Source organism: Papio anubis, chromosome 7 (genome assembly GCF_008728515.1).
Source record: "Papio anubis isolate 15944 chromosome 7, Panubis1.0, whole genome shotgun sequence".
Taxonomy (NCBI): Eukaryota; Metazoa; Chordata; class Mammalia; order Primates; family Cercopithecidae; genus Papio; species Papio anubis.
Genome location: NC_044982.1, coordinates 75,182,878 through 75,196,103, shown reverse-complemented (window position 1 = coordinate 75,196,103; position 13,226 = coordinate 75,182,878). Strand labels below are relative to the sequence as shown.

Here is a 13,226-nt window from a genome sequence, read left to right as displayed (position 1 = left end):
TTATTGTATGTAGTGAAACTGGCTTGCTCAAAATGTCATAACTTTGTGTAATTTTCTCTTATGGTGACTAAGTAATTTCATATGGTGCGAGGGGTGGGGTGGGTATGTATGAATGTATGTATGTATGTAGAGACATGGTTTCACTTTATTGCCCAGGCTGGAGTGCAGTGGTATGATCTTGGCTCACTGCAACTTCTGCCTCTTGGGCTCAAGCAATCCTCCCATCTTAGCCTCCTGCATAGCTGGGACTACAGGTGTGAGCCATCAGGCCCAGCTAATTAAACAAATTTTTTTTTTGTAGAGATGGTGTTTTTCCACGTTGCCCAGGGTGGTCTCAAACTCGTGGACTTGAGCAATCTGTCTGCCTCAGCCTCCCAAAGTGCTGGGATTACAGGGGTAAGCCACTGCACCTGGTCTCAAATATATATTGCATGTATGAAAAGAAATGATGGGGACAATATAAATCAAGTCACACCTTTTAGAGCAGAAATAACTCTACTTTTTAGTTTGCTTTATATAGGAAAGTCATCTAAGACAGCCAAAGGGAAAAAGCAGGTTTAAGTATTGGATTTATATTGTTCAAATTAAAGAGAATTCTAAAACACTAGAAATATAATCTTCATTTGAAGAAAAGCAATAATCAGACAATCAGAATCCAGCTAGTTAGACAAGACTGATGAATTCTCAGTGGTAAACAATTTTATGTAAAGTTTTAAATTTCAATTTTATTATTTTAACTGTTAATGACCAATACTTACCAGCTGATGCAGCAAGTACATCTTTACAAAGTTTTAGCCAGAGGGAGAGTTTTTCCACTGCCATAGATGTAAGCATATAATTTAAAGTCTCTTTGATATCATGGCATAATCTCTCATCTGTCTCTTTGTCTAGTAAGATCAATAATGCCCCCTCAAGGCCGACTTCTCTGATGTTAGCATCTGACAAGAAGAAAATCAACTATTGAAGTAACACAGAAAACAAAACTACCATATCACAAGCTCACACATTCAGTAGTTATTCAAATACTAGATGAAAATATATCTTAAAGAACTAGCCCAAATACTGTGCTTTAATCTAGTGAGATCCATTTTAGTTCACACTTGAATTTTGGGATTATTTATGACCCTATATAGCTGTAATTTATGTAATGTCATTAAAAAAAGTATTAATATGTTATTATTAATATGTTTTCTTAATCAGGTAAAAAGTTTTACCCAATAAGTGTCCAATACTTATAAAACTTTTTTTTTTCTCTTTATTTGAGATGGAGTTTTGCTCTTGTTGCCCAGACTGGAGTGCAAGGGCAAAATCTCGGCTCACTGCAACCTCTGCCTCCCAGGTTCAAGCGGTTCTCCTGCCTCAGCCTCCCTAGTAGCTAGAATTACAGGCACCCGCCACCACGCCCAGCTAATTTTTTGTATTTTTAGTAGAGATGGGGTTTCACTACATTGCCCAGGCTGGTCTCGAATTCCTGACCTCAGGCGATCCACCCGTCTCAGCCTCCCAAAGGGCTGGGATTACAGGTCTGAGCCACTGCACCCAGCTCAATACTTATAAATTTTATTCAGTGCTTATTTATTTATTTTTTCCTTTTGAGACAGAGTCTCACACTCTGTCACCCAGGATGGAGTGAAGTGGTGTGATCTCGGCTTACTGCAACCTCCGCCTCCCAGGTTGAAGCAGTTCTCCTGTCTCAGCCTCCCGAACAGCTGGGACTACAGGCGCCCACTACCATGCCCTGCTAAGTTTTGTATTTTTAGTAGAGACAGGTTTCACCAGTGGTCAGGCTGGTCTTGAACTCCTGACCTCAGGTGATCCGCATACCCAGGCCTCCCAAAGTGCTAGGATTACAGGCATGAGCCACCACGCCTGGCCCAGTATAATTATTTTCTAATTTTAAATAAACATAATTAAGTTTTCCTTATTCTGGTATAAAGCTTTAAAATATATTAATGTGAGAGTAAAGCCCAAACAGAAAACAACCACTATATGGAAAACACTGTTTAATTACTACAACTAAGCTATTGGGACTACTGAATAAACATATATCACTATACAATATTCTTACTACAAAGTAATACCTCAAAGGGGAAATACAAGCCTTGATCTAGCATCTACTATTACCTTTAATTCTGAAAATGCCAAACAGACAAATACATTTTCTCTTGAAGAGTTAACTCATCTAGCATTTATGAAAGTATGTAGATTTGAAAGGTTGTATTATTAGTAGGCTATTCTATTTTATTTATTTATTTTTTAGAGACAGAGTCTTGCTCTGTCACCCAGGTTGGAGTACAGTGGCACAATCTCACTGCAATCTCTGCCTCCCGAGTTCAAGCAATTCTCCTGCCTCAGCCTCTCCAGTAGCTGGGATTACAGGCATGTGCCACCATGCCCCCCCCCCAAAAAAAAAGCTAACTTTTTTTGTACTACCTTGTAGAGACGAGGTTTCACCATGTTTGCCAGGCTGGTCTTGAACTCCTGACCTCAGATCCACCTGCCTCAGCCTCCCAAAGTGTTGGGATTATAGGCTTGAGCCACTGTGCCTGGCCTTTGTGGGTGTTTTGTTTTGTTGGTATTAGGCTATTTTAAAAGAGAAATTATCTTTCAAAGATCAGAAAGAGGTGATACAAATGTTTCAGATTAGGGATCTAAAAAGATATAATGGCTAAGGTAATGTGAGTCATAACTGGATCTTAGATTTAGGTGGTGGTGAGGAGGTGAGGAATCATAAAGGACATTTTTTGGATGACTAGGGAAATGTGTGTGAGGGCTGTAAATCAATATTGATTTTCTTAGGTGTGTGATCATGTACGGGTGTGTCCTTCACATTAGTCCATTTTCACACTGCTATAAAGACATACCCAAGACTGGGTAATTTATTTAAAAAAGAGGTTTCAGGCCAGGCATGGTGGCTCACACTTGTAATCCCAGCACTTTGGGAGGCTGAGGCAGGTGGATCACTTGAGCCCAGGAGATCAAGACCAGCCTGGGCAACAAAGTGAGACCCCATCTCCACAAAAAACACACAAAAAAATTTAGCTGGGTGAGGTGACATTCATTTGTAGTCCCAGCTACCAAAGAGGCTGAGGTGGAAAGATCACATGAGCCTGGAAAGTAGAGGCTGCAGTGAGCCCAGGTCGTGCCACTGCCCTCTAGCCAGGGCAACAGAGAGAGACCCTGTCTCAAATAAATAAATAAATAAATAAAAGAATTATGCCAAATCTAGCCTGGATGATAGCATATCTGTTTACAACACAGTTTACTGAATATTTTAAGTCTACTGTTAAGACCTACTGCTCAGAAAAAAAAAAAAAGATTATTTTCAAAATATTTCTGCTCACTGACAATGCGCCTCGTCATCCAAGAGCTCTCATGGAGAGGTACAAGGAGATAAACGTTGTCATGCCGGTTAACACAATATCCACTCTGCAGATTAAGGAGTCATTTTGACTTTCAAGTTGTCTTATTTAAAAAATACATTGTAAGGCTACAGCTGCCACAGACAGATTGATCTGGGCAAAGTAACGGAAAACCTCCGGAAAGAATTCATCATTCTAGATGGTTTTTGGAGGTGGAATCTACTCCTGGTGAAGATGCTGTGAACACTGTTGAAATTACAACAAAGGGTTCAGAATATTACGTGAATTTAGTTGATAAAGTGGTAGCAGGTTTGAGAGAATTAATTCCAGTTTTCAAAGTTCTACTCTAAGTAAAATGCTATCAAAAAGCATTGCATGTTACAGAGTAATCTTTCATGAAAGGAAGTCAATGAATATGGCAAACTTCATTGCTGTCTTATTTTAAGAAATTGCCGGCTGGGCGTGGTGGCTCATGCCTGTAGTCCCAGCACTTTGGGAGGCCGAGGCGAGTGGATCACGAGGTCAGGAGATCGAGACCATCCTGGCTAACATGGTGAAATGCCATCTCTACTAAAAATACAAAAAATTAGCCGGGTATGGTGGCGGGCGCCTGTAGTCCCAGCTACTCGGAGGCTGAGGCAGGAGAATGGCAGAAACCCGGAGGCAGAGCTTGCACTAGGCCGAGAGGGCGCCACTGCACTCTTGCCTGGGAGACAGAATACTCTGTCTCAAAAAAAAAAAAAAAAAAAAAGAAAAGAAATGGCCAAAATTGCCACAGCCACTCCAAACCTTTAGCAACCGCCACCCTGATTAAGTAGCCATCAACACTGAGGCAAGACCCTCTACCAGCAAAAATATTATGACTCACTGAAAGCTCAGATGATGGTTAGCATTTTTTAGCAATAAAGAATTTTTAAATTAAGGTATGTACATTGCTTTTTTAGCCATAATGCTATCTCACACTTAGCAGACTACAGTATAGTACAAACATAATTCTGATATGCACTGGAAAACCAAAAAATTCTTGACTTGCTTTAATTGCAGGTCTGGAACTAAACCCACAATACTAGGTATTATGTATACGTATGCCTGAATAGCAGCCCAGCCATGCTGATTTATGCAAGTTGAAGCAAAAAATTTGTTTTTGTTTTTGTTAGAGACAAGGTCTCACTATGTTGCTCAGGCTGGCCTTGAATTCCTGGGCTAAAGTGATCTTCTCACCTCAGCCTCTAAGGAAGCTGGGACTACAAGTACATGCCACCACAACTGGCTCAGCTCCCTAAACATTTTAATGTAAGAATAAAACTGTTACTTAAAGAACTGTTATTGATAGTAAAATATATTATGGATCTAAAAACTTAAGATACTGAAAAGCTCTGTGAAGTTTATGACTTTCTAAAAGTATGACAGTACTTTGAAAACTATACACACAAATGATTTTTTTTTTTGAGACAGAGTCTCACTCTGGTGCCCAGGCTGGAGTGCAGTGGTGCAATTTCGGCCCACCACAACCTCCCCCTCCTGGGTTCAACCAATTCTTGTGCCCCAGCCTCTCAAGTAGCTGGGACTACAGGCGCATGCCGCCACACACAGCTAATTTTTTATATTTTTAGTAGAGATGGGGTTTTGCCATGTTGGCCAGGCTGGTCTCGAACTCCTGACCTCAGGTGATCTGCCCACCTTGGCCTCCCGAAGTACTGGGATTACAAGTGTGAGCAACTGCGACTGGCCGGAGTGTAAGATAATTACTGGTTTTTTTTGGAGTCAGTGTTTTGATCTGTTACCCAGGCTGCAGTGTGGTGGCATAACAACTCACAGAAACCTCAAACTCCTGGGCTCAAGCAATTCTCTTCTCTCAGCCTCCTGATTAATTAGTAGCTGGGACTACAGATGTGTACCACCACACCTGGCTAATTTAAAATTTTTTTTGTAGAGATGGGGTCATGCCATGTTGCCCAGGGTGTTTTTTTAAATATATATATATATATACACACACACACACACACACAAAATATATATACATATGTATAAAATATATATATATTTAAAAATAGAGATGAGGTCTCACTATGTTGACCAGGCTGGTCTTGAACTCCTGGCCTCAAGCTGTCCTCTTATCTTGGCCTCCCAAAGTGCTGAGATTACAAGCATGAGCCAGTGTGTCTGGGCCCAGACTGTTTTTGAACTCCTGACCTAAGACAGTCCTCTCGCCTTGGCCTCACAAAGTGCTTAAGATTACAGGTGTGAGCCACCACGCCTGGCCTATTATTACTATTTTTGTAGGCTAGCAGTTTCTTTGAATTCATATGCAAATTCAGGTTATTCATATAATAGTTTTAAAATGAAGTGATATACACTTAAATCCCTACTGGTTAAGAAATCCTTTAATTCAGCTCTAAAATGTAAAAGAAGGGGCATTAAAAACTCTTTAACTTGTAGCAGACGTAACTATAATAAATTTTATGAAAGTGAGATTCTGCAGCAAACAAAGGCATGTGTGATAAATTATTTAAGGGCTAATCACATTTCATTCGACTGCTGTGAAAAAACTTGCTCTAGATCATTGGCTCTCAATCTTTAGTACAGTCATGCATGCCTTAATAGGATTACGTTCTGAAGAATGTGTTGTTAGGCAATTTCATTGTCATGTGAATATCATAGAGTGTACTTACCCAAACCTAGATGGTACAGACTACACACACATAGGCTATATGGCATAACCTATTACTCATAGGCTACAAACCCGTAGAACAACTTACTGTACTGGATACTATAGGCAATTATAACACAATGGTAAGCATTTGTGTATCAAAACATAGAAAAAAAAGATATGGTATTATAATCTTATGGGACCACTGTTGTAAATGCAGTCTGTTGTTGACCAAAATGCCATTATGTGGCACACAGCTACACTAACATAGGGACTGTAAAAATATGGATTTAAAAATACAGATTGCCAGGTAATACTCCCAGATTTCTGGTTCAGTAGGTCTGGGATAGGTCCCAATCTGCATTTCTAACAAGTTCCCAGGTGAGGTATACACTGCTGGTTTGAAAACCAGTTTGAGAACCACTGCTCTAAACCAGTAACATCACTGGTTGGAATAACTGTTAGCAATTCTTTCTTGTAGCAGGTTTAAGACACATTAACTTTTAAACTGTTTCAAAACTCATGTATATATGGAAAATTTAAAATAAAAATAATCATTGGACCTGGACATAATCTTGATCAAGAGAATTACCTGGAGTCAACTCTTCTCTGCTATCCTTAGCAAGCATAACAGCATGTTCTGAAACTTCAGCTGCTTCTCTTTGTACAAGCTGACGTAAGCAAGCCAGTACTGCTCTTCTCAGTAACAAGTAGGGGCTATAAAGATTCACCTGAAAAATACCATTTAAGGAATGACAGAGCTAAAATTCTTGTTGGCACTCAGTGAGCCTAACAGATATTCACTGGACCCCTTCCTGATTCTGTCCAGCCCATCAGTGGGCTGGACACAATTTATAAATACATAGGAACTTCTTGAAACTATTCTAGAATATATTTCTGATGATATAACTTAGAAACAGCTTAATAGGTAATATGTGTACTAGATTATGCACTACTCATAAATCTAAGCAAAAGTCTTTTGGCAGTGTCAGAAAGCAGAATTTATATGAGTAAACAGAGTTTTAAGAGAAAAAAAGAACTACAATGGAAAGGATTTTGTTGCAGTTCATACATTTGTGTTCATGCAGATATATTATAATGTTTTATCATTCTCTAAGCAGAAATTTATACAAATCCATACAGGCAATATAGCATATTGGTTAAAATGGAGGTTCTAGAGTCAAAACATCTCAATTTGAGTCCTAGATCCATCACTTACTAGCTGTGTGACCGTGGGCAAATTATTTAACTCCTCTAGAGTGCCTTAGTTTCCTCATTTGTAACACTACTGCATCTCTCAGGGCTACTGTGACATTAACACAAAGTAACATGCAAAGTGCTTACCACAGTACCTGCCAAATAGTAAATGTTAGTTATTATTAGTGTAGTCTCTTAACAATAATATTTTAATCAGACAACATATAAAGTAAACGCATTTTCAAATAAAGGCAGAAAACATTCACCAAAAATGCTCTCTAGAGACAAGCATTACAGAATACCAAATTTATATATAGCAATACATATTTATGTATTGATAGAATACATATATGTACACATCTTACAGATGCCATGTAAGTATCAATAGGCTGTATCTACCCATGGCAAATAAGACTGGTAATATACTTCAGTTACAAGTTGAAGGTTAATGGATAAAAATTCTTAGTGATTTCATATATGAAATAAAGTTGAGATTTTAAATTTTGTACTAACTATGAAAGTAAAGATCAGTTTGGTATGGTCTACAAAATAAATATGTATATTATGGTAGTGATCTTCAAAGCAAAATTTGAGAAATAATGGCATAATTCTATAGTGATCTTTAGATATGGCATATGTGGGAAAAACAGGACTGAAGTAGATGAAGTTTTGTAAAGAGCAGAGGCTACATTTTGGGAGGAAATAAAAGGTAGGTAGTAGGAGCTATTAAGAATATGTAAGAACCATCCTGGCTAACACGGTGAAACCCCGTCTCTACTAAAAAAAATACAAAAAACTAGCCGGGCGAGGTGGCGGGCACCTGTAGTCCCAGCTACTCGGGAGGCTGAGGCAGGAGAATGGCGTAAACCCAGGAGGCGGAGCTTGCAGTGAGCTGAGATCCGGCCACTGCACTCCAGCCTGGGCCACAGAGCGAGACTCCGTCTCAAAAAAAAAAACAAAACAAAAACAAAAACAAAACAAACAAACAAAAAAGAATATGTAAGAAGAGTGTCAGGTGTGGTGGCTCATGTCTGTAACGCTAGCACTTTGGGAGGCTGAGGTGGGCGGATCACTTGAGGTCAGGAGTTCAAAACCAGCCTGGCCAACATGGTGAAACCCTGTCTCTGCTAAAAAATACAAAAATATTAGCAAGGCATGGTGGCAGGTGCCTGTAATCCCCACTACTCGGGAGGCTGAGGCAGGAGAATTGCTTGAATCTGGGAGGTGGAGGTCCCAGTGAGCCGAGATCATGCCTCTGCACTCCAGCCTGGGCTGGGCATGATGGCTCACACTGAGGGAGGCCAAGGCAGGTGGATCACTTGAGGTCAGGAGTTTGAGACCAGCCTGGCCAACATGGTCAAGCCCTGTCTCTACTAGTAATACAAAAATAAGCCAGGCATGGTGGCACACACCTGTAGTCCCAGTTACTGGGGAGGCTGAGGCAGGAGAATCGCTTGAACCTGGGAGGCAGAAGTTGCAGTGAGCTGAGATTGCACCACTGCACTCCAGCCTGGATGACAGAATGAAACTGTCTCAAAAAAAGAAAAAAAAGAAAAAAAGAATATACAAGAAGAAACACATGCAAAGAGAGCCAAATTCTACATTTTATCAGAAGCCAAGAAACAGAACAAATTTGTGCATCTATCATTGAGCAGCTTTTTTTTGTTTTTTTGTTTTTTGTTTTTGAGACAGAGTATCACTCTGTTACCCAGGATAGAGTGCAGGAATAGCTTTGTAAGGATGTTCTGTTATACCTTCAAGCTGTATTATGAACCCAAAAGTGGATAGAGAGGAATGCCATTCATAGAAAAGTCTCAAGGTATAATGTAATCCCATGTTTAGAAACTATATTGTTAGCAGGTTAGGATAACAGAGAAGTTAAAATATAAAAAGATTACATAAAATATAAAAATATTCATTCCCAAGATTACTGTTGTATTTAACAATAATGACCAAAAAAGCACTTTACAAGACAATTTTAAAGAAAAGTTAATAAATCTACTAGTTATTTCAACTGGAGTTTTACAAGCATATAATACAAAGCAGGTGCAGCATTTATTCAGGCTAGTCAAACATTTTTTAGAAAAAGCATGCTTAGAAGTACCCTTTACTTGTTTGGTAGAAAAAAGATTGAAGGCTATCACACAAAGTAAAATAGGAGGCTTAATGTCTCCATGTCATTCTCCAGCATTTATATTGGGAAGAGGAATACAGTGGCTTAAGGCAAACAAACAAAGCAGGCAAAATACAGAAATTAAATAAAACTGTAACTACAATTATTTTCTGAAATGAATATACTAAATAAAAAGGAGACCAAATTTAGTGCAAGGAGTGAGCGCACCAGCTGGAGAAGGTTAGGAAGGATTTGCTTATATTGGTATCAAATAAACACCACGAAACATGCTACACATACTGGACTTAGCATTAATGGTTCGCTTAAACAAAGAGATGCAGAGGAAAACAAACATCTACAACCAAAAAAATGACACAAAGAAACAGCACCGCAAAACTCAAAAAAAGTTAGGAATCAAGGGTCAGGGACCTACCAACACAGAATTATCCAACAAGATCTCCTGCACAAAAACAAATGACACACCAGTCATGACAAAACCAAAAGATAAATATTAGGATGACTTTGACAACAGTCAGCTAAGCATTAAAATATAAATGTTGATAGTTATCATTCAAATTGGCTTAGCTTCAGCTTAAAAATTTGCCACAAATATTTTATTTTCCAACAAAACGAGTTGAGCCAAGTTCTTGAAAATAGTCAACTCAAGAACTCTAAGACATACATATATAATTTTAAAACGTACACGCGATTAATTTTAGGTTTTTCTTTGGAATCTCTGATTAAGCTTCAGTATCGAACCCATTCAAGGAGACATGAGCGTGAGAGGAGTGTTCTGGATTGCATTCACATGAAGCAGGTGTCCAGCAAGAGGCAAAGTTAATGGTTTACCTCATCAGAAGTTAATTATAGTTTAACTCTTAGAAGCCAAGTTTTGAAACTGAGAATATTCAGAATTGCTAGTGTAGCTAAGGCCAAGTTCAGTATGGAAGTTAAAGAGCATGCAGTTAGAAGAAAATTCCTTCCTGTAAGACTTTTGCCTAATGATGAAATGCAATTTCCTTACTTTGGTGAATACTCTAAAATACAATAAATTCAATCTAATAAATTCAGAATAAATTACTAACCAAAATGTTGAGACACTAAATTAATATATTATAGTGACAATTTTTGACTATGATTGTGTATTTAAAAAATAATTTTACAGCTTGAATATTATGAGTTAACATACGATTTGTAACTGTTACTTCAGATTTTCTCACTTGCTCTGAATGTACCCAAAAGTCTGATAATATAATAATCTCTGTGCTTTTTCATGTGTAACTTTTTTTGATGCCTATTTTTTTTCCTGCAGTAATATGTACCCTTTTTTGATTTGGGAAAGGAAAAAACTTAGTAAGTTTGATCAGATTTTATTTATTTATATTTTTGAGACAGTGTCTTGCTCCATTGCCCAAGGTGAAGTGCAGTGGCGCAATCATGGCTCACTGTTGCCTCAACATCCTGGGTTCAAGTGATCCTCCCACCTCAGCCTCCCAAGTAGTAATGGGACTACAGGTGCACACCGTCATTCCCAGGTAATTTTCTTAAAATTTTTTGTAGAGACAAGGTCTCACCATGTTCCCCAGGCTGGTCTCGAACTCCTGGGCTCAAATGATCCTTCTACCTTGGCCTCCCAAAGTGCTGGAACTACAGGTGTGAGCCACTGTGCCCAGCTGATCAGATTTTATTCATCATGAATTAATGGGTTAGTCTTGCTCTTCATTTCTCAATAAACTTTAGTTAATAAAAAAAATGTATCAGGTAAAGGAGAAATTTTAAAGGTAATTAATGGAAATCTTCTATAAGACAAGAAGTAAAAATGGCAGTATCACCAAATTTAAATGGAGAGTAAAAGATCAAATGCAAAGGAGCAAAAAATTTTTCCAATAACTGGTTTTAGGAATGGCTCTTCAAACACAAAAGTAATATTCCTGGGGAAGAATCCCTGAATGGTACAGGTAAAATCCTTTTCCTGTAAGTGCTGTTTTCCCTAAAATGATTGACCCAGATCTAAAAAAATGCAGGAACAAAAGTTTCTATCAGAAAGTCAGTCACATTCTCTTTAAAGTTTTATCGGGCTAGGCATGGTGGCTCACACCTGTAATCCCAGCACTTTGTGGGGCTGAGGCAGAAGGATGGCTTGAGACCAGAAGTTCAAGACCAGCCTGGGTAACATAGCAAGACCCTGTCTCTACAAAAAAGAAAAAAACTTAGCTAGGTGTGGTGGTACATTTCTGTAGTCCTAGCTGCTTGGGAGGCTGAGGGGGGAGGATCACTTGAGCCTAGGAGTTCGAGGTTACTGTGAGCTATGATTGCACCACCGCACTCCAGCCTAGATGACAAAGTGAGACTCTGCCTCTAAAAAATATATAAATAGTTTCATAAGACTATCAGTATCAATAATTAATATAATAATATACTGTGTGTTGAAGACACATGTCAAGACAGCAAGGGCAACTACCATTATTGAGTACTAATTAAATGCCTGAGACGTGTGCCTTTACAAGCAGCATTTTGTGTAATCCTCATATTTTGCAGACAAGGTAGCTGAGGCTAGAAGAGATTACGGGACTTCCCTAAAGGCACACAGCTAGAAGGTGGCAGAGTTGAGATAAGATCTATCCATAAGATCTACAAAGATAGTACGGAATAATGAAATGAGGACTGAAGGAGGAGTCCAGAAACCTGCAATGTAGATTTAGCCACCACTTAGGTGAGCTAGATGTGTTACTTTAAGTTATTTAACTTTTTGGTCTTCAGTTTATCTTTTTATTGAGAAGATTGATTTTAATAATGCAAACAACATTCTACAAAAGTAGGGATAATCTATATGACAGATTTTTAAGATTCTAAGGTTTTTCAAGCTCTGAAATGCTGCATATTTTGCCTTAAGCTTGAAAATGAAAGGTCTATATAATTTTCAACAGTCACGTTACTAATGGGAGTGTGCTACAAACACTGCAAGAGTAGAAAAAGTTGAAAAGCAATGGTGCCAATTTATAATTCCAAATGCAACTCAATTTTTGAGGCAAGTCCAGATAGAAACTGGTGACATGGTAAATCTTTTTTTTTTTTTTTTTTTCCTGAGACGGAGTTTCATTCTTGTTTGCCCAGGCTGGAGTGCCAATGGCACGATCTCGGCTCACTGCAACCTCCACCTCCTGGGTTCAAGCGATTCTCCTGGCTCAGCCTCCCCAGTAGCTGGGATTACAGGCGCCCACCACCACGCCCAGCTAATTTTTGTATTTTGAGTAGAGACGGGGTTTCACCATGTTGGCCAAGCTGGTTTTAAACCAACCTCAGGTGATCTGCCTGCCTTGGCCTCCCGAAGTGTTGGGATTACAGGCGTAAGCCACTGCGCCTGGCCAGGGGAAGTCTTAAAACCAATGACAACGAACCACTTCAAAGGAACTTCTGGTTGATGGCCTTTATCTTTCTACATTCAGTAGATACAATATTAGAAGCCAGATATTGATGTATATGTTGCTGGAATACTAAGGAAAAGTGTTATTTCTCCATCTGGGATGCAAAGAACTTTGTAATAACTCAGAATAGATGAAAAAGAAGAAAAAAAGAGACAGGTGACCACATGAAGTTTTGCATGTCCCACAGATTTATATAGTACATGGGACATTATAAGCACCCAATATATGTTTATTGATTTATGAATAAATATTCCAAATATCAATTTCAACATTAATGGGAGAAAAATGAATCAATATAAAAGAGATTTAGGAGCTGATTACATGAAAGCTGCCCCCTACTCTCCAAAAAGACTAGAACTGAGGGGAAATAGCTATGTATATAACATATAAATTTGTACATAGTCTAGAGGATAATTAAAATGTGTACTGGGATAAATCTAAGATTCAAATAAAAGAAACTAAGAACTGGTTTACAATTT

The 13,226-nt window shown here is 38.6% G+C and overlaps 1 protein-coding gene across 8 annotated transcripts in view; it reads right to left on the bottom strand.

Moving 5' to 3' along the window:
* The window catches only part of HEATR5A (HEAT repeat containing 5A), a 125,458-nt gene that overhangs the window by 35,127 nt on the left and 77,105 nt on the right, over window positions 1-13,226 (bottom strand). For 6 of the 8 annotated variants that reach the window (XM_031668193.1, XM_031668192.1, XM_031668197.1 and 3 more), the window contains 3 exons: window positions 9,756-9,782; window positions 6,605-6,743; window positions 759-938 (listed from right to left, as the gene is read on the bottom strand). In XM_031668193.1, coding sequence (XP_031524053.1) covers window positions 759-938; window positions 6,605-6,743; window positions 9,756-9,782 — 346 coding nt within the window. The remainder of the gene's footprint in view (window positions 1-758; window positions 939-6,604; window positions 6,744-9,755; window positions 9,783-13,226) is intronic. The other 2 variants (XM_031668198.1, XM_031668196.1) reach the window with 1 other exon arrangement.